This window comes from Paramisgurnus dabryanus, chromosome 8 (genome assembly GCF_030506205.2).
Source record: "Paramisgurnus dabryanus chromosome 8, PD_genome_1.1, whole genome shotgun sequence".
Classification (NCBI taxonomy): Eukaryota; Metazoa; Chordata; class Actinopteri; order Cypriniformes; family Cobitidae; genus Paramisgurnus; species Paramisgurnus dabryanus.
This window is the reverse complement of record NC_133344.1, coordinates 7065266-7092998: the sequence shown is the minus strand read 5'-3', so window position 1 is coordinate 7092998 and position 27733 is coordinate 7065266. Positions and strand designations below refer to the sequence as shown.

The window sequence follows — 27733 nt, the reverse complement described above, 5'->3', positions numbered from 1 at the left end:
GTGCAAAGCGCGAGTTTCTGAAGTGACGTCACAATCGTGATGCATTGTGGGATATGGAGCTGCCTGAAGTGTACATATGAAGTAGACTCTGTCCATACAAACTTCCCTCGTCCACTTGACAAAGTGGAACGCACTTCAAAATGGCGACAGGGATTCCCCCGAGGGGAAGTGTTTAGGGAAGTTAGCGAGTGCGTGCCTAAAACTGGAGTGGAACGCACCCCTGCTGCTGCTGTCACTACAGTCAAGCTAGGTGGGCGTGGTTTCAGCAACCAGCAACCTCAGGTCCACCTACGTCCCGCCTCTTTACCCATTTTCGGTTATCTCTGAGTGACCCGCTGCCAAGATGGCGACGGCAGGCTCTTCCAACAATTGGCCTTAAAAATGATTTTCACAAACCTACGGATGACTTCACGGACACTACGTCCATATTTTTTACAGTCTATGGGTTAAACTATGGTTACTATAGTGAGATAGTGGTAAATTAGTGGTTCCAATGGTTTTACTACAAATACCAGTTAAACAATGGTTACTGTAGTAAAACCATGGTTAATTTTCATAAGGGTGGATAACTACAGTCGCTTTATAAAGCCTTTAAAAATTCAACATTGAAATGTATAAAAGTACCAAAATTGTTACAGAGAACCAAATATTTCTAGTATTGGTATTTTGGTACTGTGAAAACACTAAACACACAATTATACACCACACTACAGTAACACAACACTTTTAACCATTCCACACTTACACAGAATATCACACACTGCACTCTGTAAAAACACACAACATCATAACACAAAGTTTGTCCTGCTTTCCAAATCACACACACACACAAACAAACACACTACATCAAAATTGCGTAATAGTACATACCCTGACAAACGCTACAGAGAAAAGAAACAAAACAAAATCTATCATTTAATCACAAAGAAATGTCAGATAAATAAAACACACATTCACAGATACATCGGCATAAAGCACACACACGCAAACAAACACATAGGAAACACATTGTCCTTACTGATGAATAAAGGAAACCTTCAGCATTCATCGCCACATAAAGTCCGGCCTTCACACCCTGTATCGCCACCACACGTAAACCCACCGGGATGAGATTAAACAGAGCTGAAACACAAAGAAAACAACACTTCTCTTACTCTTTCACAACTCCATCATTTATTTTTTCAATAAATAAAATAAACAATAGCAAAGCTCAGATCAGGTCTTGGGAAATATTCTGAATATCTGTATTTTGGAAAATCTGAGCACATTAAGATGAAACTCATCTTATTTTTTTCCACATTTCATCTCATTGCACATAAAGGAACATTTAAAATGAAACATTTCCATTATAGGGAACATATCCTGAAAATCTGACTTCAATCATGTTTAAGTGCTATAATTGGGTCCCCAGTGCTTCTATCAAGCTAAAGCTTCACATATGTACAGTACTCTGAGGACACCAAAGATTTATTTTACATCTTGTGAAATGTCCCCTATAACATTTCACTCGCAAAAGCAGAAGTTATACTTTGTATATACAGTAAAATTAAGCCTTTAAACATTGCATTTGTTTGAAAAAAATACGGAGGAGTGCAGCAAGATAGAAGGAGAAATAAAGAGAGACGGAGGAGGCGAGATCAAACAAAAAGAGAATGAGAGATGAGTGTACTCGTGTGGGATTCGCAGAAAATTTATAAGACAATAAAAGTCATCAAATGTGTGTACTGTAAGGACAGTGGTGTGAAAAATGGTTGTCCTCCTTCCTGATTCTTTTCTTTGCATCTGTCACACTTTAATGTTTCAGATCGTCAGATATGGCATAGATATCAATCAGCATTTGGATAAACCACCTTCATCCACCTTCATTTATTGTCACTTTTTCTTTCAGATAAAAACCAGTTGCGGCCGGTGACTTCTTTTATCAAGGGCGCTCGATGCGAAGTTCGTCACAACATGTGTTTTGCGCTTTGAGAGGTCATCACGTGTCTTGTCAAAATAAGTGCCTGCTGCAGACGCGTCTAAAGGGTTTATGATAAAAGAGACGCTCGCGTTTGCCAGATACTCACATAATCTCATGCGTAATCAGAGTTTAATGTTAAGGGAGTGACTTGCATGTATTTGGTGAACTTGAGCGTCTCTTTTATCATAAACGGTTTTGATGCGTGTGCAGCAGGCACTTATTTTGACAAAACACGCGATGCACATGGTTCACCTGACGCAAACAACACATATTTTGAAAACACAAGCAACACACGACACTCCAAACACATATTTTGTATTTTGTGCCCGTCGGATGATCAGTCACGACCCACCACTGATAAAAACCATGGTGGAGCAATGGTTCAGAGTCATGTTCAGTGTTGTGCTCATTATGATACTGAATACCTTGGGTATATCAGGTGCCCAACTGATCAATACTCTCACTTGAAATGAAAACAAGTGCGCCCACAATGGTAAAATAAATTAACAACGTTATCTGAGAATGCCCTGAGGATTAAAGGCAATATAAAATCTATTTAATTATGGTTTATTTTGAATGATCATCTGTGCATGTCATTCTGAATAACCAATTGTTTGTCTTCATAATCTTTAATTTAATGTCCACTCAGCTGGCATTTTCATAATGTCAAACATGTTTCAAGAACATGAAATAAGAGCACAGCATACACAGGGATGATGAAGGTCACAGTTTTTACCCAAATACCCCACGGGCATTTATTTTTGCACTTTGAAGAAGGAAGAATATTAAAAAGGATAAACCCAGAGTTTTAAACACACGGATCTGAAAAGCGCTGTGTCCCTGATTGGCCAGCTAATGTGTACATTGTGATTGGCCTGAATACCTCTGACATCAGCGGAAATGTGATGCTCCTTACCATGTTTGAATGATTTGCAAAGCAATGCTAACAGGAGTTAACTTACAGGCGGAGTCAGAAGCAGGAGGAATAATGTCGGTGTTGTCTACGTCACCAATCCCAGGAAGTAAACTGTTGCCTACAATGCGTGCGTTTGTTGTAGTCGAAGAAAAGAGATTTACATTGGAGACGATAACTTGCGTCATTGTTAACTTTGGGGTTTTTACCGTTTGCATAATCGTTAACATGAACTAATACACACTTACACACAAAAGGAAATGTAATGTTGTGAATCAGACAATTGGTGCTCTTTAAGCAGTAAAACATATCATGAACACTGTTTTATATTTTTTTAACTTCTTAAATTTTGATTGAAGGCTGAACACAGCAATGTGTGAGTGTCATTTGTGCTACATAAAGCTTAAGCCTATTGGACTCGCTAATGTGAGTTGTGGAGATAAGAAGGAAGGCCATGAAATTCCCAAATGTTTCACAGGAGACTCAGATCTTGAGTGGGAGACCTTCAGAGAGACATGAGCTTCAGAGAGATATAATACTCTGAGGTTTATAAGTAAAATATCTTTCTCTCGTGCCCTAAGGAAATGACAGCATGAAGTCTCTGTGTGTGTGTGTGTGTGTGTGTGTGTGTGTGTGTGTGTGTGTGTGTGTGTGTGTGTGTGTGTGTGTGTGTGTGTGTGTGTGTGTGTGTGTGTGTGTGTACCTGGTAATTATCACGTTGTGGGGACCAATTGTCCCCACAAAGATAGAAATACCAGTGTTTTTGTGACCTTGTGGGGACATTTTGATGTCCCCATGAGGAAACAAGCTTATAAATCAAACAGAATGATGTTTCTTGAAAATGTGAAGTAGCAGAAGTGTTTTTGTGATGGTTGGGGTTAGGGAGTGGGGCAGGTAAGGGGAATAGAATATACAGTTTGTATGGTATAAAATGCATTACGTCTATGGAATGTCCCCACAAAACATGGAAACCAGAATGTGTGTGTGTGTGTGTGTGTGTGTGTGTGTGCGTGCGTGCGTGCGTGCATGCGTGCGTGCGTGCGTGCGTGTGTGTGTGTGTGTGCGTGCGTGTGTGTGTGTGCGTGTGTGTGTGTGTGTGTGTGTTCATGCTCAGAAAAGAATATGTAGATCTGAGAAATACAAACAAGCTGTGAATTTAGGCGAGATCACACACACATAAGCGCGTGACTGCGCTATCGGCTCTGTCTGTGTGAATCTGACAAAACCTGTCAGCTCAAAATCTAAATCATTATATTTGTTAAAGACAATGAAGCCTATTTTATGTATAATGAAGCTTATGACAACATTTTATTGATGCAAAATATTATTTGAATGAAATGAAACACGAGGATCACCTGTGTGAAGGTAAACAGGAAGATATGATGTGTGTGTCTCTGAGCTACAGAACCAGATGATAGATGGACAGGAGAGATGGATGGATGGATTGATGGTTATATAGATAGACAAAAGGATAGATGGATAGAAGGATAGATTGATAAATCGATACACAGATAGATGGATGGATGGATGGATGGATGGATGGATGGATAGACAAAAGGATAGATGGATAGATTGATAAATCGATAGACAGATAGATGGATGGATGGATAGACAAAAGGATAGATGGATGGATGGATGGATGGATGGATGGATGGATGGATGGATGGATGGATGGATGGATGGATGGACAAAAGGATAGATGGATAGATCAATAGACAGATAGATGGATGGATGGATAGATGGGTGGATAGACAAAAGGATAGATGGATAGAAGGATAGATCGATAGACAGATGGATGGATGGATAGATGAATGGATAGACAAAAGGATAGATGGATAGAAGGATAGATCGATAGACAGATAGATGATGGATGGATAGATGAATGATAGACAAAAGGATAGATGGATAGAAGGATAGATCGATAGACAGATTGATGGATGGATGGATGGATGGATGGACAAAAGGATAGATGATAGAAGGATAGATTGATAAATCGATAGACAGATAGATGGATGGATGGATGGATGGATGGATGGTTAGACAAAAGGATAGAAGGATAGATCGATAGACAGATAGATGGATGGATGGATGGATGGATGGATAGACAAAAGGATAGATGGATAGATAGATAGATTGATAGACAGATAGATGGATAGAAGGATAGATCGATAGACAGATAGATGGATGGATGGATGGATGGATGGATGGATGGATGGATGGATGGATGGATGGATAGACAAAAGGATAGATGGATAGAAGGATAGATCGATAGACAGATAGATGATGGATGGATAGATGAATGGATAGACAAAAGGATAGATGGATAGAAGGATAGATCGATAGACAGATAGATGATGGATGGATAGATGAATGGATAGACAAAAGGATAGATGGATAGAAGGATAGATTGATAAATCGATAGACAGATAGATGGATGGATGGATGGATGGATGGATGGATGGATGGATAGATGATGGATGGATGGATGGATGGTTAGACAAAAGGATAGAAGGATAGATCGATAGACAGATAGATGGATGGATGGATGGATGGATGGATGGATAGACAAAAGGATAGATGGATAGAAGGATAGATTGATAGACAGATAGATGGATAGATGGATAGAAGGATAGATCGATAGACAGATAGATGGATGGATGGATGGATGGATGGATGGATAGACAAAAGGATAGATCGATAGACAGATAGATGGATGGATGTATGGATGGATGGATGGACAAAAGGATAGATGGATAGAAGGATAGATTGATAAATCGATAGACAGATAGATGGATGGATGGATGGATGGATGGATAGATGATAGATGGATGGATGGATGGATGGTTAGACAAAAGGATAGATCGATAGACAGATAGATGGATGGATGGATGGATAGACAAAAGGATAGATGGATAGAAGGATAGATTGATAGACAGATAGATGGATAAATGGATGGATGGATGGATAGACAAAAGGATAGATGGATAGAAGGATAGATCGATAGACAGATAGATGATGGATGGATAGATGAATGGATAGACAAAAGGATAGATGGATAGAAGGATAGATTGATAAATCAATAGACAGATAGATGGATGGATGGATGGATGGATGGATGGATGGATGGATGGATGGATGGATGGATGGATAGATGATGGATGGATGGATGGATGGATGGATGGATGGATGGATGGATGGTTAGACAAAAGGATAGAAGGATAGATCGATAGACAGATAGATGGATGGATGGATGGATGGACAGAATGACAGAAAGACAGACAGGCAGGCAGACAGATAGAGAGAGACTCACTGTAGTCACTATTTTCATCTTTGCTTCCGCTTATGGTTCCATCGGGCATCATCTGCAGGTAGAATCCCTGCTCACTGAAGAGTCGGGTCACAATCCCCTTCAGCTGAGGTTCTGAAACACACAAACAAACACACACACTTATAAAAATAAACTCATTCACATTAGTGAAGACTCCTCTTATTAATCATTTTGCCTGTATGGGGTTCTTGAGCAGCTTTACGATTATACATAAATGAGAAACTACACAACATAAACGTTATTGTGGAACATTAAACACACGCACAAACAAACAAACAAACAAACACAAGTGCACAAATGTACTCAGATCTGTCCTTTGACAGAGATATTCAGAATGAATGATAAAAAGCACCAGTCTCCAGCCAATCTTCATGTTACCAAAACAGCATGTGGTAACCAATTAAAATGTGTTAATTATTTTAATACCTTGCTAATGACATCAGTAAACAGACACCCAGCAGGCTGAATCTGCCTCACTTCTGCACTGGGACACCGTCTCACACCCGGCATCACTTCAGTGTTTTGTGGCAAAATTCAGGGTTTAAAAAGTCACATGCACGCACGCAAATACACTTATGCACAAACCAAATCCCTGAACCCTGACCAACACAGACACACTAAGAATTACAAATACATTACATTTGTGGATTTGCCAGAAACTTTTATCCAAAAGCAACATACAGTTCATTCAATCCATAGATTCATAAATCGGTGTGATTCCTCTGTGTCTCTGAGCTACAGAACCAGTACCAATTTAAAAATTGCATCTAAATCAACAGAACACCAAATTGTGCACACAAAACCATCCACATGTGCAGTTACATAATGGAGCATTAAGTGAGACATACAGCCCAAATAAAACTCTCACGCGCGCGTCCGCCCGCACAGGTGATCGTGTGGAGCTTTGCGCGCACAGGTGTGCGTGTTTCTGTGTGTGGTGTGAATAAACTGACCTGGCTTTCGGCGCACGGGTCGTTTTTTCCCGCTGCAGAGGCGAACTTTACCGAAGAGCCCGAAGAGGTGTCGCGCGCACAGATTGCCTCGTCCGGTGGGTTCTTTACCGGGGCTCGACCGGCGCAAACCGGACGCAGCGCGCTCGCTGTTGGACTCGCGCGCTTGCCGCTTCTTTCTGATGAGCGAGCTGGCGATCGCAGCTGCCATTTCACCGGTGCGGGCACGAGTGTATAGATGGTAAACGGTGAGATATTCACGTGATGCAACGACGGTTCGCGCTACCGGCGCGAGCGTGTCTTTCGTGGAGTCATAAGTGGTACCGACAGATTCCAACCACGGAAATCTCTTTCAGTTACATAACCGTACAGTTAGACCCCCGTAACAATACAAGGATCGTCCAAAAAACCAACAACAGCCCTACCGGTAACCGTCCCGGTTAAAAGTCAGATATTCATGACGCCAAAAGAGTCCGTGACACATTCAGATGTCCGAAATGCACCTAAATGATGATGATGATGATGATTTCCTATTGATGTTTGTCCGGTTTTAACTTCTTAACATATTGGATTTGGGACCCTCCTCTCATCTCTGTCCAGCATCTGTCTGGGATCCATTACAGGGAAAAGTCTCCGGCTTTGGGAATCAATACACATCCAATATTCACAATCCCTCTAAAGATGCATCTCGTGTGAATCCTGCAGTCTGGATGAAGCAGGAACGATGCTTTAGGAAAGCGAGAGAGAGGGAGACGCGAGGGTGGGGAGTGAAAAATGAAGTATGTGGCCGGAGAGAAAGAGAGCAAATGAACTGGGAAAAGTGGAAGCGGGGCAAAGCATAAGATTAAATTACACACTGTATAAGATCCAGGGTTTAAAAATATACAGCTGCACAACATCCAAACTGGTTACGTCTGAGCTTCTGTTGCAAATAATAAGGGTCATATCAGACCATACCGATATAGACGTGTTTTTTCATCCTGCATCCCGATAGAAAAATATAGCCTACTGATATATTACCAAAAATCAATATACCCATCATGTGTCCAAGCAAATAACAACATCTGTGAGCATTTAGAGTCAATAGGTTCAGCACATAACTGGCACGTACTAAACAAATGATGCGTACAGAATATTATAGCACAAAACCCTGCAAACAAATAACGTTTACGACTCTGTTTAGCAAGGACATTTGAAATGCAGTACAATAATTACATTTCTAGATTGGTTTTTATGATGAATTGTATTTTGCGCATGCAGGTGGATAGAGAGGCTCGCTGGCCCATGACAGATGCCCCGTGGGTTCGGGTGATTGAGCAGGTGCTGACTCAGATACCAATACGATATTGAATACGCAGAGCAGGCAATTGCTGAGAGATGAGTTCTGTAGTCTCCAGTAAAGAGGCCAATCACTGTGACCCAGATACATCATTCAACCTTCATCACTACACTGATTATTTTATCACAGTAAGAGAGAGAGACAAGAGAAAAGAGAGGAGGAGAGGATATCTATCTATAGTCTCCGCTGAGTAGGCCAGTAGTATTGTGCACATAAGCTATCTCTCTCTATTTCTCTCTCTCTCTATCTCTCAAGAAAAATGCAATATGCTTTAAATTCCTAAATTTGATATCCAATTTACCATTTAAACTATAGACCCAATATGCGTTTTTTTATTGCAACTACTATTTTATAATGCATCATGACGATTATCACATGACACTTCATAGTCCCAAAGGCACTGTATGACTGAAGTATCAGTTTTATTTCAGTTTCTTCCTCTTATTTAAAATATCCATTAACTAAACATCTAAAATTTCACATTCTACAAAATTTTCTTTAACCTGAGGACAAATTTATTGTTAAGATTTTCTCTCAATGCTGTTTGATAAACATGAGTGACAGACAGGAGCAAAATTTCCCTTACATGCAAAGGCTATAATTTTGGCGCAAGTGTATATTTAAGGCCAATAAAGCAGCAAAATGGCTCACGAACGTAATAAGCAGCGGATGCACGACTTGCGCGCTCCTTTCACACAGAAACAGCACGCGCATTTAGATCTGTTGTTTGTGTTTCAACGACTTAAAATCATTTGTTTTAAAACAGCGGCGCTTAAATATGAGCTATAGACGGTTTCAGCAGTAACAACATAAACAAGGGGCTTTCGTGGTCATCGCGTAACTTCCGGTAAACTCCGCGAAGAATAAATAACAACAAAGTCCTTTTAAAGTAGTTTATTTATATAACAAGCAAAATAAACAACATGTAGATTACATTTTGTTCCTATGTAACAAAGGAACCCAAAACATTTGTTATTTTCGACGAGGTATTCGTTTAAAAGTTCAGTTTCAGCAACTAGTCAGACCATTAAACAAACAGAAACCGGAAGTAAAGTTTAGACCAGATGCTTATCGCGTCACCGCACGTGAGCCCGATGAAACGGTCTATAAACGTTACGTTTTCATGACCACGTGCACAGCAATGTGACGTGGGTACTAGAGACGATAATCCAAAATCTCTACTATTTCTACTGGTTTATCATATCTACCGGTTTATCACCCGCGCCTATTTTTTTTTTTACAAAAGTTTAATGCCTTCCACAATTTTTTTTCTATAAATATATAACATAATAAAAGAATAGACCCTCTGCTTTCAAACAAACAAACAAACAAACTTTCATCCTATCTTCATTTGTTTTCTTGTTATCACCTTTAAAATATGGGTAGGTTTCTTCAAAAATACCAATTTTTTTGCAAAAAGCTGAGATAATTGCATTTTTGTATAGGAATTTTGTTCAAGATCACATTTAGAATAATGATCAAAACATACACAGAGTTTTACTGTTTTTGGATCAGTGGATGTTTCATTGTTCTATAAGTTGGGTAAGAGTGCCACCTAGTGAATAAAAGTGGAAATATGGATTGCCGTAAAAACTCGTCATTGGCAGGGAAGTGTTTTTTTTTTAATTGATGAGATAACTTCTCAATGGCAGGGAACGAGTTAAGAGGAAACATAAAAATTATGTTTAAAGTTATTTTAAACCTAAGAAGTCATCTAAGGGTGTGTTCATTGTAGTTCAGTTCTTTTGGTTCGGACCAAAACAAAAAAAAATTTTATTAAGTCCTGCCATATAGCCTTAAGGGCTCGTTATAATTGTGCGTAGGTCGTACGGCGTAGCCGCGACAGCGTAGGTTCCGCATAGGTTTTTATTTATACTTTTGCGTCATCGCTGGTAGGCAGTATCCACGTGTTTAACCACAGTAGCAGTGTGACCGTCAATAAAGAAGCAGCTTGGCAAGTTAACCCACAAACGAAGAAGAAACAGCAACTTGTTGTGTATGATTTGAGAAGACCAGCAATGATGGAAGTAAATAAACAGCAACTATTGTAGCAGTTTGAGTTAAATCACTCCTCATCTTGACCCAGCTTTGTTTTCACTGTCGCAAACGGAAATACCTATAACGCAGTTTTTTTACCTGACGGGAGGGGTTCTAGTGAACCAATCACAGCGCTTGCGGTCCGCGTAGAACCGACGCACTGTTAAAAATTTTGCGAAGTGCACGTCAGGCTACGCAGAGGCTACAGATAACCTACGGCGTAGAGCTTACGCACAACTATAAATCGGGCTTTAGTGTTCATATTTGCATTTTAAGGATAACAAACTCTAATATGTAAGGATAAGGTCATTATCCGATTGGTCAGCTTTGAAGACGGATTTTATGAGACAGAACTCTAATGATCCACAACCACAATGCTGCATGCTGGAGTAAATGTGCTTATTTTATGAGTCTTTATATGGAGGTATTATTAACAGCTCAGAGCTCATGAATATATTTTTCTATCACTAATCATTTTAAAAACTTAAAGCATTTTGTGATATTACATCCTTTTTTTGGTTCGTTGCGTTGTCTCTGGTCCAAGTGCATTCACATATCAGTTGAACCGCACCAGAGTTCATCTTGGTGTGCTTGTTTAGTGTGCACGAGAGTTCGGGTGGCAGCATTCATATTTTCTCAAATGAACCGCACCAATCGAGCAATTGCACCAGAGTTCATTTTAATCAAACCAGAAATGTCAAGTACGAACAAGCCATTAAATCACCCCCCCCCCAAACTAGAGTCCCCCCAGTGAATTTCTTCCACTTGTAGCCTTGAGTATAATAACACTTTAAATGTCTCCTCTATGGATTTCATTGCTCTCTATAGACCAATGAGAAGAAACACAGTGACCTGTAAAGATCAAGAACGGATAAGAACAAGGCAGATCTCTTTAAAAGTTGAGCGTGTGTGTGTTAATGATGTCACCTAATGATCCAGGACTTATATAACCCGATCTCAGCCCTGCTGGTGTGTGTCGAGGAGTTTAACCTACCACTGATCTGATAATAAGTGTAAGGCAGCTAAAAACTTTACATGAAATGTGCAACATAAACACACCATTACTTGTGCTGTCTATCTGTCTTATAAAAAATTCACTGAAAGGCAAACACGAAGCAACAAGACAAAAACAGATATTGTTGTAAATGTTGTCTTGGAAAAAAACAAGAGCTAATGTGCCATTTCAGATGATGTGCTGCCAGCTAGTGGTAAGCTTTGTGTAGTGCACTTCTCAACACAACAGTACAGCTCCACAAAGAAAATGCAATAAAAGTTTCATTTGAGTGTGATGCAGTCGTTTATTCTGAGATCCTGCAACATTTATGACCAGAAAAATCTGTAAACCTCTCAGCCTCGTCTCAAGTCTCACAAACACTTTCCAACAAAATGTCTGTGAACAAACACCAAATATTCACCCAAACAGACAAACATCCTCCATACGGCCAATAAAGCTCTCTGATGAACAATGTACAATTAACCCTTTACATAGTGAGTGCACATTTGAATCTCATAGTATCCAGACAATCGTAATGTATGTTCTACATATGTTGCAGTTACCTTTATTACATCACCATCTCCCATAGCAACCGTTTCCTCATAAGCATGAATTATATTTATATAGTAGAGCCCTTTGTGACATCACAATGCTCTCTTTATAATCACATAACGGTGATATATATTGAAATTGTCTACCTGTACTAACTCCACTAGGGGGCAGTATAACAACATGTTGTACTAGAGTACAGCATTTGCTTTTTATTGATTTATTTTTTTTGTTTAATTTCAGTAACAAATAACAGCAATAGAAACAAAGAGCTAGCACAAAGTCGCCAACAAATAACAGCTACATATTAGGCCTAATTTATACAATAAAAGCTTTAATTTCAAGATGAGAGTTTTGAGAACTTACTAAACACACACAGAAACCTCACACTATAAGACTTTATATGTATGTATGTATATACTAGGTATATATGTGTATATCTTTATATGTATGTATCTATCTTTATATGTACATACTCTCGCAGATTCTAATCGTGTTTACATTCACACACTATATACTGTTTATACTGTACGCTTACAAACTATACACTTTATACATGTCTACACTGCACATACACGTATATGGCTGATTCTCACGTCCAGCATGAGAATTTTAAAAAAAACCTTGAAGCCATTTTTTTTTCTTTTGCACATAGAAGATGAAGGTCTGAACTTACTATAACCATTATTTTTAGAGGATTTAAAAAATATTTCTTATAGAATTATTTACATTTTAAACATATCATTATCAAAAATTATCATTACCGCAACATGATATTACATTAAATATATGCATTTACAAACTCATGTTTCGGTAATGAGAACTAAAAAGTTGTCTAGGTACTATGACAAACAAAATTTCAACTTTTATCTGGAGAGAAAAAATAAGAACTGCTTACCTGGTAGCCATCTTGAGTGTCACAGTCAATTATGTCCATTACAACAATGTTTTTTTTTTTTTTTGAAAATGTTAGTTCCTTGAGGGCTTAAACAATGATTGAAAATTGTTGCGGAGGATGAGAAAATTGGTTTTGGACACATTTATATTCCTTATTATTGTCTTTACATTTACCAATGATCACCAAATACCACATGTTTTAGATTTTTTAATTATAAATATTTCCATGTCAAAGAACCCAAATCCAGTCATGGACACGTTGCGGTAATGAAAATTTTCCCCTTAAATGTGGAAAAATCAACACAATTGGTTTATATGATGTCATTTGAAATCATGTGCAAAATAGTACATGAAGAGATGTTTGTAACTGTATGCTTCTTATTTTGATACTCTTACTTTGCATTTACTTTTTTATCAAAATGTTTCACGACACCTCATAAGTCTAATTTTGCGAGAATCACCCATTTATGCACACACTGGCTTATTTAGTATTTTGTTTTCTTGTGGTTTGTGTCCTCATTTTCATATTTTAGGGTGCTGGAGGATTCACGGGTGCAACAGTGTTTCCTGTATGACAATAATCTTTTGAATCTTAAATTATTTAGAAAGAATAGTGGGTGAAAATTGTAGGAATGGTACATAAGTGGGAATAATAAAGCAGGTTTTATAAAGGTACAATAAATGAGTAGTTTTGGTATAAAGAGGAAATTATGAAGAAAAAGTGTGGATATATGTGAAAACACAATAGAGAGGTGATCATGAAGAAACTGTGAGGAACAGTGTTGAAAATCAAAGTAAATGAATAAGCAATGAAAACAACACTACAACTACTACTAGGCTAACACTTCAACCCACACATCAGATGTAGTTATGCATTCAAAACACTTCTTTATCAGATATCATGTCAAAACTCTGCATGTTAATGTGATCTATCAGGTCTGTACTGACATCTTTCAACAGAGTATTCGAAGCACATATCACACTGGTATCACCACAGAAGTAAATCACTGACGTCACTGTAACGCAATGGCATCCCTGCAGTGACACACGACCAGTTTGCCATGCTAATGAATATTGGGACGTAGCTACAGTATGATAACGCATCAGTATGAGAAACGTGTCGGGTTAATACAGGTTTATTTAAAGGCTTTGTGTATTGAGATAGTTTGATAAGAGAATTATTAACTAGATTCACAGCATTTAAACTGTGACTGCTTGAGAATCAAGGTCAGACTGCTATAAATAACCAGAGTCATGAATAATTTCTACACACAGACAACGTTTTTCTAGTCCGACCCCTAAACCGGCACATGAAACAGACATGAAACTCAACGCCACAACACCGCTGTTGCAAAATTAACCCTAACACAACCATGAGGCGGTTTCCATGGCAACAGAGGACAGTATCATCTCAATGATGCAATTCATTCACAATCACGCTTACAAAATATCTCACTATTCACAGTGAGTGTTAAATAAGCAGGATGTCAGAGGGCTCAATCACGTAACAGTGAATGATTTTTTGTGCAATAGCCCTGTTTTTATACGGTCTTCTTATATTTCTATATTTTTGTATGTTAGAGAGTCTAATTTATATTATGGGTATTTTAATAAATTTTTGATGCTGCCAGTTGCATTTCGTTGTATAAACACATGCATTGACAATAAAGATTTAACTAACCAAAAAAAAAACAAAAAAACAAACAAACAGCCAGCCAGAGATTTGTATGTGTGACACTACTGCTTTGCTAGGTCTGAGATTGGGAGCCAGGTGCCTCTTTTCAATTGTAAATGATACAGGTGCCAAGAGAGTTAGTATTGTTAAATTCTAACAATTCTTTACTAAATACTAAGCATACTTTGCCAATTGTCTCTTTAGTGCATACTCTGAAGGTACATCCACATGTTTACTAACTGTCCTACTGTGTGTCATGAAGTACTGATATAAGACATCAAACAAAAAATACAAAAAACCTCACTATTTTTTATATCAGATCAAAAACATGGGTGTTAATGAGGAACGAAAAATAAATACATTTCTGGATGCACTGTTGGATTAAGATCAGAATAAGACATGCTGGTAAGATCCCAACATGCACCTGTTGCTTGACCACAGATGACAATTATCAACTTGATAGTACTAGCCTGATAGTACCAATGATGCCTTAGTAAACAGCACTAAATAATTGTTTAAGATGTTTCTTTAACTTACTAACCCTGAGTAATACTGATCATGGAAAAACGCTAGTTAATGTGTCTATATTTAGATATCAAACTCGTTTTGTCTGTTTTTTATGCTGCAAACGAAACAAAAATGAGAGAAAGTTGAGAGTGAGAAGAAATAAAATAAAATGAGAAAGAGAGTCAGATTATTGACTTTTGATGAACACATGAAAGCTATTTGCATCTTACTTTTTCAAATAGAAAAGGTAACAAATAATAAGCAGGAGAAACAAAATTAAATAATATTTACTCTGAAATCTGCACATCTCCACTACAAAACATTCATAACTACACAATTATAAATCAAGTTAACAAGACAAACAAAAATTACACTGATGTGATAACAACATTCAAGAACTTTTTAAACATTGTGTACACTGAAATCACCAATTAACAAAATGTTAACTTTTTAAAGTAAGTCAGATAAAAAACACAAAATCGCACACTGAAACATACACACTGTACCAGAAACATGATTTTAGTGTAGTCTTTAAATGCATTAGGACGGTCAAAAGATCACAATTAATTGCATACAAAATAAAAGTTTGCATTTGCATATGTGTATATTGTGTGTAAATATTATGTATATATAAATACACACATACATAAATGATTTTAATAACATTTTGTATTTAATTTTTTTTATTTATATATAATATACTATATTTTTATATAAGTGCACACATATAAATTATGCAAACATTTTTTATTTTGAATGCGATTAACCTTTTAAAAGACCTAATTAACATGACATTTATTTAAATCCGTTTTAAAAATAAAATCAATATTTGCCGTTGATGCTATTTTTATCCCTGACTCTTAATCTGTCAGACTCAGCTTATGTCTAATGAAAATTTAGTTTTAAAATAAAGATAAGTAAACAAACAACCACAATACACATATCAGGGGTTTGTTTCTGTTTTTCTCTCTCTCTCTCTTTGTGTACATGTGTGGTTGAACTTGTAAAAGCCATCATTTAAATGTCCACACAGAAAAAGTAAAAACAATGTCAAAACCTGACATGCGATTATATTTGAGGCATTATCATCACTTAATAAGGATCATAACTCACACAAGTTATGCTTTTAAATGTAAAAATGTCAACAGGTTTGCATGAGGGTTTGGTTTATGTGGAATATAGCAAATGGTATTACTCTCATATGAAAGCAATTGAGGACTATAAGATGTGCTCACTGAGTATGTGAGTATATATTTTGTGTGTTAAAGTGAATGAGTGTGTGTTTGTGTCAGAAAGTGTGTATATGTGTGTGTTTGACTGAGGGTAAGTGAGAGGGTGTGTGCGCGTGTCTGCAGGGTCTCACCGGTGTCGGTGCCGCTCGGTTCGGTTCCCCTCACGCACAGACACCGCAGCATGTGCGCTCCTTTCTGCCGGAGCAGCCGCGCAATCCTCATCGCAAGATCCCGTGACAATACCGATCTGACCGATCACAGAGCCTTCATCATCATCATCATCATTAGGCTACCTCACGCGCTCCGCGCATCCGAGCGCCACAGACAATAGACTCACACGCTGGGGAAATCCTCAAGAGCCACACGGTGATAACCGTAAATCTTACCGGTGAGCATCGTGATAAGCTAATGACAGTCAGTTATTCATCGCTTATTTCGCGTGGGTGCGCGAGGGAAGACGGTGATGTGGTGGGTGGTGACGTACTGGGGAGCTCGCTGACGTCACGCACATGGACTTGACTTGTTTGAAATGGATTACTGCATCCGATTAAAACTGTAATTGTTTAATTAATACATTTATGTGACAGTGATTTAGCAAGGCCTGACATTATTATTATATTTTATTTATATATTTATTTTGTTTGTATTGTTTTATTTATTGTAATTGTTGGCTCTATCTATTCTTGTATAGTCTATATGCAATTTTTTATTTTTTCCTTTGGCACTTATGTTCGTGTTATTCAAGCAATAAATAAATAAATAAGCATTACAGCATCCGAAGCTCTATTTTTCGTTATTAAACGTGGAAATCAAACATATTTACTTGGTTTTTAAAACGCAAATAAAGTCCAGCTAAGTGAGCAAATATTGTATGCCTGTGTATATTTACACACAACTGCGTTCTGTCTATAAACAAAATTGTTATTCGCCTTGTTTGATGTGTTCATGGAAATCTGTCTGCAAAAATGATTGTGGTTTTCAGACACTAGGGGGCAGCACAACCCACAAGAAACTTCTGGCACACGCCGGTGACGTCACCGCACGGGGGCTTCCGTGACGTGCGTGGGTGCTGATGGACGCACCCAGATTTCATTTGTTACCCTGCTGCAATCACGTTTCCTGAATAACCATCATAATATAGTTTATATAAATACATTTTATCAGAATAAAACTGTTGATACTTATATTTAAAATTATGTTTATAGTCATTTAGATTAATTTAAATACATTATTTCGTTTCGCTATTAATATTTAATGATATTTAGGCAATTTATTACTAGTTAGTATATAGTAATAGTATGTACTATTATAGTAGTTAGTGATTAAGACACCAAAAAATAGATATAGTTATAAATAAATAAGTATATATATATATATATATATATATATATATATATATATATATATATATATATATTTAAATAACATTTTAATATTGCTTATTAAGATGTGATATATCTGATAAAATAAAAAATAAAAAAAATAAATGGATGCAGGTTACATCCAGCAGCAGATACCACATGCATTTACATATGCATGTGCTGTACAAAGCACGAAACTTTTAAAAGTATTATTCCTCCTCTATATCTCCTTCAGAGTAATTATGAGGTGAGGAAATATTTACCCCCAGAGGTAAAATGAGAAACACAGCTGTACACACACACACAGACATATAATCAGTTAATATGTTGAGTGATAACATGAATGATACAATTTTCTGCCCACATGCACACAGATCTGTTTCACCTCAACAACAAATAATGCAACAAAACACCACAGCTCAGCCTCTTTACGCATTATAATTTGCATAAGACCACCAAAACAAACACAGAATAAGAATAAAGGTCAACATCCAGAGGTCAAGAATCGGGCATATTAGTGGAATAGTGGACATACCGGTAATAGTGGAAGTGATACACTTATAATGTATTTTTATACAGGCTATCTGGCACACATCTGACATTCAGATACGCACGCACATACGTGCACACATACAATAAAGTCCTCTTCATCATCATCATCATCATCATCATCATCATCATCATCATCTGAGCTTTGGTCTGTTATGATCATATTTAATGGCATTACCTCACAATCACACACCTAGATCCTAAATCAAGATTAATAAATTCAGTCAGTCCCAGTCGCCACACCTCTCTTTAAATCACAGGAACACATTCGGCTTATATTTCCAACTAAATAAAAAAAACAAACACAATGAAAAATCATAGATCCACCCATGGGCGCTTCAAACCTGCAACCTTGAGGTTACCAACCCAAGGGGTAATTTTTTTGGACAGGGATTAGCTTAAACCAGGACTAGGCCTTGGTTTAATAAGGAAATGTAACCAGTTTTAACAAACATGTCTTATTAAAACATTATTTGTGTGAGGCAAAACAAAGGGCACTGATGTATTTTAAGATATGTCAGTGCAAGTTGTTTTTAGTTTGGACAGCTCTTACATTTATTTTAGTCTAGGACTACTCTAATCCCTGTCCGGGAAACCGGCGCCACCAAATCTTTAACACCAGGGCTACACACAAACTTCAAATCATTCACCTGCAGCTCAGATCCTTACCATACAAAATAATTGGTTTCAGGCCTTTCATATGAAATTTCAAGGATTTCATGCAACAGTATTTCGAAATAACAAACTATGAACCAGAAAAGCAGCATTTAAACTTAAAAACGAGCAGACTTTTACATCCTACATAGCACTAACCCTGCTCCTGAATTCATTGACTATAAAATGCAACATCAAGCCTTATGTGAAACTCATTCCTAACCCTAAAAGTAGTAATAATGTGGGGCCAGACATGACTTTTGCCATCATGCGTTTCAATGCCCAAAAATCCTTTTATCAGCAGAATAAATGTAGTCACAAGTAGAAGTAAAAAAAAGTTTATGATTTGGAAAACAAGCATTTTCTTTTAAACAACATGCACTGATAAATCCTGCACAATACATTATTTCTTAAAGACTAAAACTTTAAACGGTGTCCCAACTCATGCGGTGCTCATCGGATGTCATGAGGAGGGCAAAGTTACTGACCAGGTTCACTGTTGACAATCTTGGCTGGTCCTTCAGCTTCCTCTTCATCTTCACCTTTACTGCCGTGAGAAAGCAGTCGACGAATGAGACTACAGTAACGTGTCATTACCGCACACACACACTGACACACACGACACGTCCGACTATCCGTTTAGCAGTGTGTGTGTTTGTCTGATTCGTATTGTGTGTGTGTTTCACTCTCTAGACTTTTCTCTCTCTGTATGTAAAACATCTAAATGGTCATCGAATGCGTGTGTCTATGTGCCTCTAATATTTGCCTGTGCAAATGTGTGTGTGAGAGAGGAGGTGTGTCTATCTGTAACAGAGACGTGTGTGTTATACAGAGTTAATGTATATTCTGTATGGTGCCTAAATTATTTGTGAAATAATACCTGTGTGTTGTCACACTACCTGCAAGTGTGTATCTTTGGTTAAGTATCTTCATAGGTAAATACATGCTATGACTTTTCCCCAAAGTTTACGATAAGCAATTATATACATTAGGAATAGAAAGTAAAGATAAAACTTATATACGAAGATGAACCTTATAACACAAACATATATGCATGAAGTTTGTATATAAATATAAAATAGTGCATAAAGGCAGCAGGTGATGTTTAAAAATATTATATGTGCCTGCTGTCTCCCAACACATTTGAAAAACCCACACTAACTCATACTCCATTTGACACTTAAGCGTGTCTGAAATCGACACCGCCTTGAGAAGCGGTGTGTGTAGATCCCGCATGCGTAAAAGAGATGAGAGCGTCTATTCTAAGTGTTACTGAGAGCGACAGCTATTTATAATACTGTTTACAGACAGAAAGTGCTGTGCTTAAACATTCTTCAAACGACACACACATACAGACTGCCTTTACAGGTTCAAGGTTAAAATGAATCTGTGAACATGATTATGTGTGTTTGTGGGAGAATGAGTGTTGTCATGAGCTGTGTGTGTGTTTGTGTAAGGCTGCTGATGGATGTGTAGTTGTATAGTTGAGCAGTAGAGGGCTCTCTGCACCATCAGGATCCTTTCATGCCACTGTTTTGATGTAACACACTTCTAACCAACTGCAATGCAACATGTTTTAGGTAATATAATAAAAACACTATTTTTTATTGCTGCTCCCTGTTTAAGATTTGGCTACATGTGAGATCGTCCTCTTCATAAAAGGTCTGATCATAAATGTCTTTCATTGAGTTACACTGAAGCTTTGCTGCTATTCAGGTTCCCTTTCAGTCGGTCACTACGACGTCACGTCGTGACCGACGAATTGGGAACTCGCTTAGAGAGACCAATCTGCTTCGTACTCTACTAAAACGCCAATGAACTTGGCATTGAGATATTTGCATAATGCTGGCGCCGCCCCGCCAGGTGCGTATATAAGCCACAGGTGCAAATATGGAAATTAGCTTTTTTCGCTTCGAAAGCCGGCATTATCTGCTACTGAGAAGCTACTCTCTGCTCTTCTGGGAACGGTTGCTGAAGTTGATTGACAAGCAGTACTGACACAGCGGACGCTCGCAGTATTCCACTGCTCTGCATCTTTTTTGTTTGAGTTTAGTGTGTGCGTTGCCTCTCCCTGTGCGCATCATCAGCTGAGCACCTAAGAGTGATTTCCCTAAAGAGTGATACGTGAGAGCTCTGTGTCTTTTTAAAGACAGCCACTCTCTCGTATATTCGGAGATCAGCGTCCTTTTCAGGATAGCTTTTCCTCCGTGCGATCTTGGATGCGAGAAGTACAGGGATTCCAGTGACCGTCACGAGCGCTGTCTTCATGCTATGGCATCGAGCACTCCGAGGCTGCGTTCGTGGAGAGCTTTTGCTCTCTCTGTGAGAGCATAACCCTCTTGGATTGCGGAGACGACTGTCGTTTCTACGGGAACGGCGTCCGCGCCTTTGCAGTGCTGAACGCCGCCATGGTGCGGCTGTCAAGCGCTCGCAGGACGCTCTTCGCATCACTACGCTGAGTAGGACGGAGGATGCGTCCTTCACCTACCGGCCTTCTCATCCTCAGCCGGTTGAGGCTCCGGTGGAGACTGCAGAGTCGTGTTCTGCGATTTCTGCCGAATCCACTGGACCTCCTTCTGGTCCCGTCACTTCTACAGCATCAGAGGGGTGCCCATTTTTTCTCTCCGAGGCGGAGTCTTCCCGGAGATGGCGGCCGTGCCCGCTCGAGCGGCGGAAACGGTAGAGTTGGAGGGGTTAATCCCTCTCCGCCCGAACCGTCCCGCCCACATGATTGGTACTTCGGAGCTGCCCGGGCCTCTACGGTCCTCACCTCCTGTGCCTGCCTTTCCCGACGGCACGAAGAGCTGACGTGATTTGCGGCCGTCTCGGCCGTTCAGCTTTCACCCCTCATCTCCCTCACTAACGGAGCCGCTAAGGGGGATCCCTTCAGTGGAGCGGGGGGTTGCGATGCAGCTGCGTTCCTGGAGGGACCTCCCAACCCTTCCCTCCCGTGTTTGTATAGACAGTCGTCCGGTTACGGGCGCTGCCCATCAGGCATGCGGAGACGCGGCTTCAGCCCTGCACGCATTAACGTACTGCAGGTTCACCAAGCGAAGGCTTTAGAGATATACGAGGGAAGCCGCGACCTTCAGTCGTGCGATGTCCACCACAGTGTTCAAGATCGCCACCCTTGGCTATGTCTGACTTATATGACGGAACAACTTCATGAATGCTCCTGTCTCACAGACCGGCCTCTTCGGCGAGCCCGGGGAGTCGTACAGCTCCGCTGCGCAGACTGAGGCGATCTCCTAGGTCATGCCCCGGCGGATGAGAGCTGCCCTGGTCCACCAACGCCGGCTCCTCAGTCTGCCTCTCGCCGTCCGCGTCCTGCGGCGGCCACCTCCGTTCCCCTCCTCGGACCCCATCTCGGCAGCGCAGGGGAACCGGTCGTCAGCAGCTCGCCCCGCCCGCTTAGCCGCTTCCCGTGAAAATCGGGAGTTTAAGTGGCCAGAGACGGGCGACCCGGAGTGGCAGAGGATCACTCTTCAGGAGACAGTGATTCGCTCCTTCCCCCGGTAGAGGGTCGGGTGGAAAATCCTTGGTTTGCATATGTTCCACCGGCTGTCCAGCCGGTACCCACTTAACCACACATAAGAGTGCATTCCTCTTTCCTCTCCAGGTCTCCGGAGGATCGAGAGAGCCGTGAGCGTACACCTGCTCACCCTACCTCTCCTCTATCGCCAGCGGGTGTCCTGAGGAGTCCGAGCTCTCCACTGAGCAGACCGGACCACCAGCACCCTCATCGGAGTCTGCGCTCTCCGCAGAGGAGACCAGACGACCGTCACCCTCAGCGGGCTCAGGTCAGTGTCTCACACACACATACTGTAGATGTTTATGCTGTCACAGCAGACGCACCGGCAGTATCACCTGTCTCGCTTCGCTGCCCCACCGCGGGTACTTCGGTAGTGTCGTTAATTCTCCTCGTACGGTCCCGGGATGCTTCGCTTCAGTTCCCAGCCCGTCTCGTTGGGTTTTACGCACTATCCGCCTCGGTTACGTAATACAATTACCGGCACTCCCCCAAATTCTCGGGCATTCGTTTCACTATAGTGAAGCGTCCGATGCACATGTACTGCGTGCAAAAGTCGATGTCCTGCTGGCGAAGGACGTTTCGAGCCGGTCCCTCTTACCGAGAATGATGATAGGGTTTTTCCAGCCTTTATCTCATAGTACCCAAAAATACGCGGTGGGTTACGACCGATTTATTTACGCAACGGCTCTACAAATCTGATCCTTTAGGATGATACGCCGAGGCTCGTATTTCAATATTCAGATCGGTTTGCAGCATAGACCTGTAGACGTGTACTTCATGTGTCCATCTCCCCTCGCCTTAGACCGTTTTTCGCTCTGCGTTCATGGAGTGGACATACTAATACTAAGTACACCATTCGAGCTGTCTCTCTCTTCCCGTGTCTCCATGTGCTAGTCACGGCATTTAAATCTCCGAGAGAGAGAGCGTTGTTCGCATTCTGCTTATATTTACGTCAACTATAATGGCTCGTTCTTGGCAAACGTGCGCGAACACAGAGATTTAATGCTTCAGCATCTCGCTCGTTTAAGTCATCAGGTCAGCTGGGAAAAGAGCAACTTTGCCCCGTGCAGAGGATCCTTTTCTCAGTATGGAAATAGACTCGATCGATTTATTGGATGTTTTACAAGAGCGCGCAACCAGTCAGTTCTGACTTGCCTCGGTTTAATTCGAGGGAAGTACGCGGTCCCTCTGAAACAATTTCAGAAGCTCCTGGACATATGGCAGCAGCTGCGGCGTGACATCTGCTCGAGCTGCTTCATATGAGACCGCTTCAGCATTGGTTCTACGATCGAGTCTCGAGGAGAGCGTGGCGCAATGGCATACACCGTGTACCATTACACCTGCGTGTCATTTCTATTTTACCCCGTGGTCAGACCCAGCATTTCTGATAGCAAGATATGCCTCTGAGTCGGGTCTCCTGGCATTCTGTAGCATGCGATGCCCCCAGCACGGGATGAGCAGCCACGTATGACGGGCTTGCAGTCTCAGGGGTGTGCATAGCACCCCAACTGCCGCGAGCGGTGCGCTGTATATCTGGGACTTGTACGCTCCGCTATGGAGATGCGAGGGAAGGATGTATTAGCCGACACCGACAACATTGCGACTGTTGCGTTATTTACCGTTAAGGCGGTTTTTGCGCTCTCGTCACCTGTCGCATCTCGCTCGTCATCTCCTCCTTTGGAGTCAGAAGCATCTGAGGTCCCTTCGTGCCATTCACTTTCCGGGGACGCTCAAATACAGCGGCGGACGCGCTTTCCCGAGCTGCGCGCCCCGGAGAATGGCGACTCCACCCCCAGACGGTCCAGCTAATTTGGAATAAGTTCGGTCGTGCGCAGATAGATCTATTTGCGTCACCGGACGATACCCACTGTCGCCTGTTTTATTAACTAACCGAGGACAGCCTCGGCGTGGATGTGCTGACACACTGCTGGCCGCGGGGGATGCGCAAATACGCATTCACTCCAGTGAGCTTAATCGCACAGACACTGTGCAAAGTCAGGCAGGACGAGGAGAGCCTTTTATTAGTCGCCCCGTACTGGACGACCAGGAATTGGTTTTCAGAGTTAATGCTCCTCGCGACAGCCCCTCCCTGGCGAATTCCCCTGAGGAAGGACTTTCTTTCTCAAGGAAGGGGCACATTTTGGCACCCGCGCCCCGACCTGTGCGATTTCCATGTATGGTCGTTGAGCGCGCGCAAGGTTTAGGTGATTTATCGCAAGCGGTATCTAACACCATCGACGCGGTACGAGCACCGTCCACAAGACGGGCTTACGCGCTTAAATGAAACCCTTTTTCGTCACCTGGTGCTCTTCGCAACGCGAGGACCCCAGAGAATGCTTAACATTGTGCTTTATATATCTTCAACACAGGTTAGATGGTAGGCTGTCACCCTCCACCATTAAAGTTGATATCGCCGCTATTTCTGCTCATCACTCGCTTATTAACGGCAGATCAGTTGGCAGCATGATTTGGTTATTAGATTTTAAGAGGCGCTCGCAGGCTAAACCCCTCGCGCCCTCCCTCTATTCCTCCTGAGACCTGTCCATGGTGCTGAAGCCCTACTACAGGTTCCGCGTTCGAGCCTTTGCAGTCTGCGAGTCTGAAGTTTTTGTCAATGAAAACTCTGACCCTGCTAGCATTGGTCTCCGTAAGAGAGTAAGGAATTTACATGCATTCTCTGTTGACGATTCGTGCCTTCAGTTTGGTCCTGCTGTCTCACTGAGACCCAGACCAGGCTACGTGCCCAAAGTTCCCACCACTCCCTTCAGAGATAAGGTGGTGAGCTTGCAAGCGCTGCTCCCCGGAGGAGGGCAGACCCAACCATGGCTTTATTATGCCCCGTACGAGCGTTACGCATCTACGTGGATCGCACACAAAGCCTCAGGACCTCAGACCAGCTCTTGTTTGTTATGGTGGCCAGCAGAGAGGGAAAGCTGTCACTAAGCAGAGGATGTCTCATTGGATAGTTGATACTATCGCCCTTGCTTATAATCTGCAGGGCATTCCTTGTCCATTTAAATTGAGAGCTCACTCTACTAGAAGTGTAGCCTCATTTTGGGCATTCGCTCGTGGTTCCTCGTTAACAGACATCTGCAGAGCTGCTGGTTGGGCGACACCTAATACGTTCATTAGATTTTACAGTGTTCGTGTCGAGCCTGTCTCCTCTCGTGTTCTTTCCTCGTTAGGGGAAGCACAGAGAACAGGCTCGCAGGTCGGCTTGCAGCCTCCGACTGCTGCTCCAAACTGAGCTCAGTATGGAAGGCCTTCGAGGCAAAAACGCGTAATAAATTGTTTTGCCTTCCTCCGCTGCCTTGACAGCCTGATGTTGCGGAGCATCCGCTGCCAGCCTCTCACTAGCTGCATCCTCGCGAACCTGTGTTTGGCTCGGGCATCCACATTGCGTCCCACCGGGTTCCTTTGTGAGTATTTTTCCGTGGGGTTAATCCTACTAGCCCACGTTTCCCTCAGCAGAGCACTGCTTTGCTTACACAGCCACGGCTGTCATTTATACCTCAACTACGGTTGACTTTCGCCCACCAATAGCCCTTGACGGGGCGGTGGCTTCCGCAGCGTCCCTATACCGCTCAGATAGGGCGCTTCCCAGTCGCTGGCACTACTGTGGGGTTAAAGGAACATCTAGTGCCCGGCCTTCTGCCTTAAAACCTAATTCTCCTTATCCTTAAGTGGAACCGGAGGGCTTTACGCAGACACTGGAAGAGGTCAGCCCTCAGTGGCGTTTTGGTAGGGATTCCCAATTCGTCGGTCACGACGTGATGTCGTAGTGACCGACTGAAAGGGAACGTCTCGGTTACGTATGTAACCCTCGTTCCCTGAAGGAAGGGAACGGAGACGTCACGTCCCGTCGCCACAGGGCTGCTCCCTGCTGTTTATCGACCGGTCACACTTTCCGGCTTTCTCAGCGAAATGAAGCTAATTTCCATATTTGCACCTGTGGCTTATATACGCACCTGGCGGGGCGGCGCCAGCATTATGCAAATATCTCAATGCCAAGTTCATTGGCGTTTTAGTAGAGTACGAAGCAGATTGGTCTCTCTAAGCGAGTTCCCAATTCGTCGGTCACGACGTGACGTCTCCGTTCCCTTCCTTCAGGGAACGAGGGTTACATACGTAACCGAGACGTTTCCTGGTATGCAATTTGTTGATGGTAAAGCATGCACAATGCAACAGAAATAGAGGCGTAAATCTGTTATGGCAAAAATACACATCACTCTGAGGCAGGGCTCTCCAATCCTGCTTCTTGTGAGCTACCATCCTAAAGATTTGAGCTCCATCCCCAATCAAACACAGGTGAACCAGCTGATAAAGGTGTACATGCGCATGTGTGTGTGAGAGAGATCAAAGACGACCGTAGTCATGTGGACATCCTTAAATCAAACACAACTTTTTTTACCAAAGTCAATAGGCCACCACACACACAAAAACACATGAAAAATCAATGGTTTCATTGATTATCAACCAATCATAGAGAGAGAGAGAGAAAGAGAGAGAGAAAGAGAGACTCTGTGTATTAATAACTAGAAATGTAGAAATAACTTCTGTGTATTAAAAATAAATGTTTGCAAGGTACACAAATACACACACACACACACACACACACACACACACACACACACACTCACACACACACACACACACACACACACACACACACACACACACACATTTATAGTCATGTGAAGATGCGTGTGCGCATGTGTGTGTAGAAAGTTAGGGTGAGAGTGCATACGCATGTGTGTGTGATGGAGATCCTATGGGCTGAAATTAGACTCAAAATGATTAAAGGAACAGTATGTAAGAAATTTATATCAATTAATCATAAAATGGCCCTGATATGTCACTAGACATTAAGAAATAATTTTCATTTCAAATACTTATATCACTGACAACAGTGGTCTGGCCAGGATATTGTCATTTAAAAAGTGGAGTTGCAGCCCTCAACTGATGTTTATGTTGTCATGTAGTGTATTGGCCACCAGTTGTGTGATTGCAGTACCAGTTTTAGCCACAAGTTTTGTGATTGCAATACCAGTTTTGGCCACAATCCTACATACTGTTTCTTTAACAATTACATGCACAAGTATCTGTGAACTTGACGCATGTTACAAATGTATTTTACTATCCACGAGCAAATGTCTTGAGATTTGAATAAGTGAAATTCAGAATTTAAATGAATGTGTATCGATTTGTACAAATGTACAAATAAAAATGTTTAATTTTGTATTAAAATATCATAAA

At 41.2% G+C, this 27733-nt stretch overlaps 1 protein-coding gene across 4 annotated transcripts in view; it reads right to left on the bottom strand.

Moving 5' to 3' along the window:
* The window catches only part of fgf12b (fibroblast growth factor 12b), a 43570-nt gene that overhangs the window by 5674 nt on the left and 10163 nt on the right, over positions 1-27733 (bottom strand). Inside the window, exons 1-3 of one of the 4 annotated variants that reach the window (XM_065280383.1) lie at positions 19434-19718; positions 6184-6294; positions 1019-1122 (exon numbers count right to left, since the gene is read on the bottom strand). In XM_065280383.1, the coding sequence (XP_065136455.1) occupies positions 1019-1122; positions 6184-6294; positions 19434-19539 (321 nt within the window). In that variant the 5' untranslated portion in view covers positions 19540-19718. Of the gene's footprint in view, positions 1-1018; positions 1123-6183; positions 6295-7154; positions 7850-16512; positions 16810-19433; positions 19719-27733 lie in introns of those variants that run through there. The other 3 variants (XM_065280384.1, XM_065280382.2, XM_065280385.1) reach the window with 3 other exon arrangements.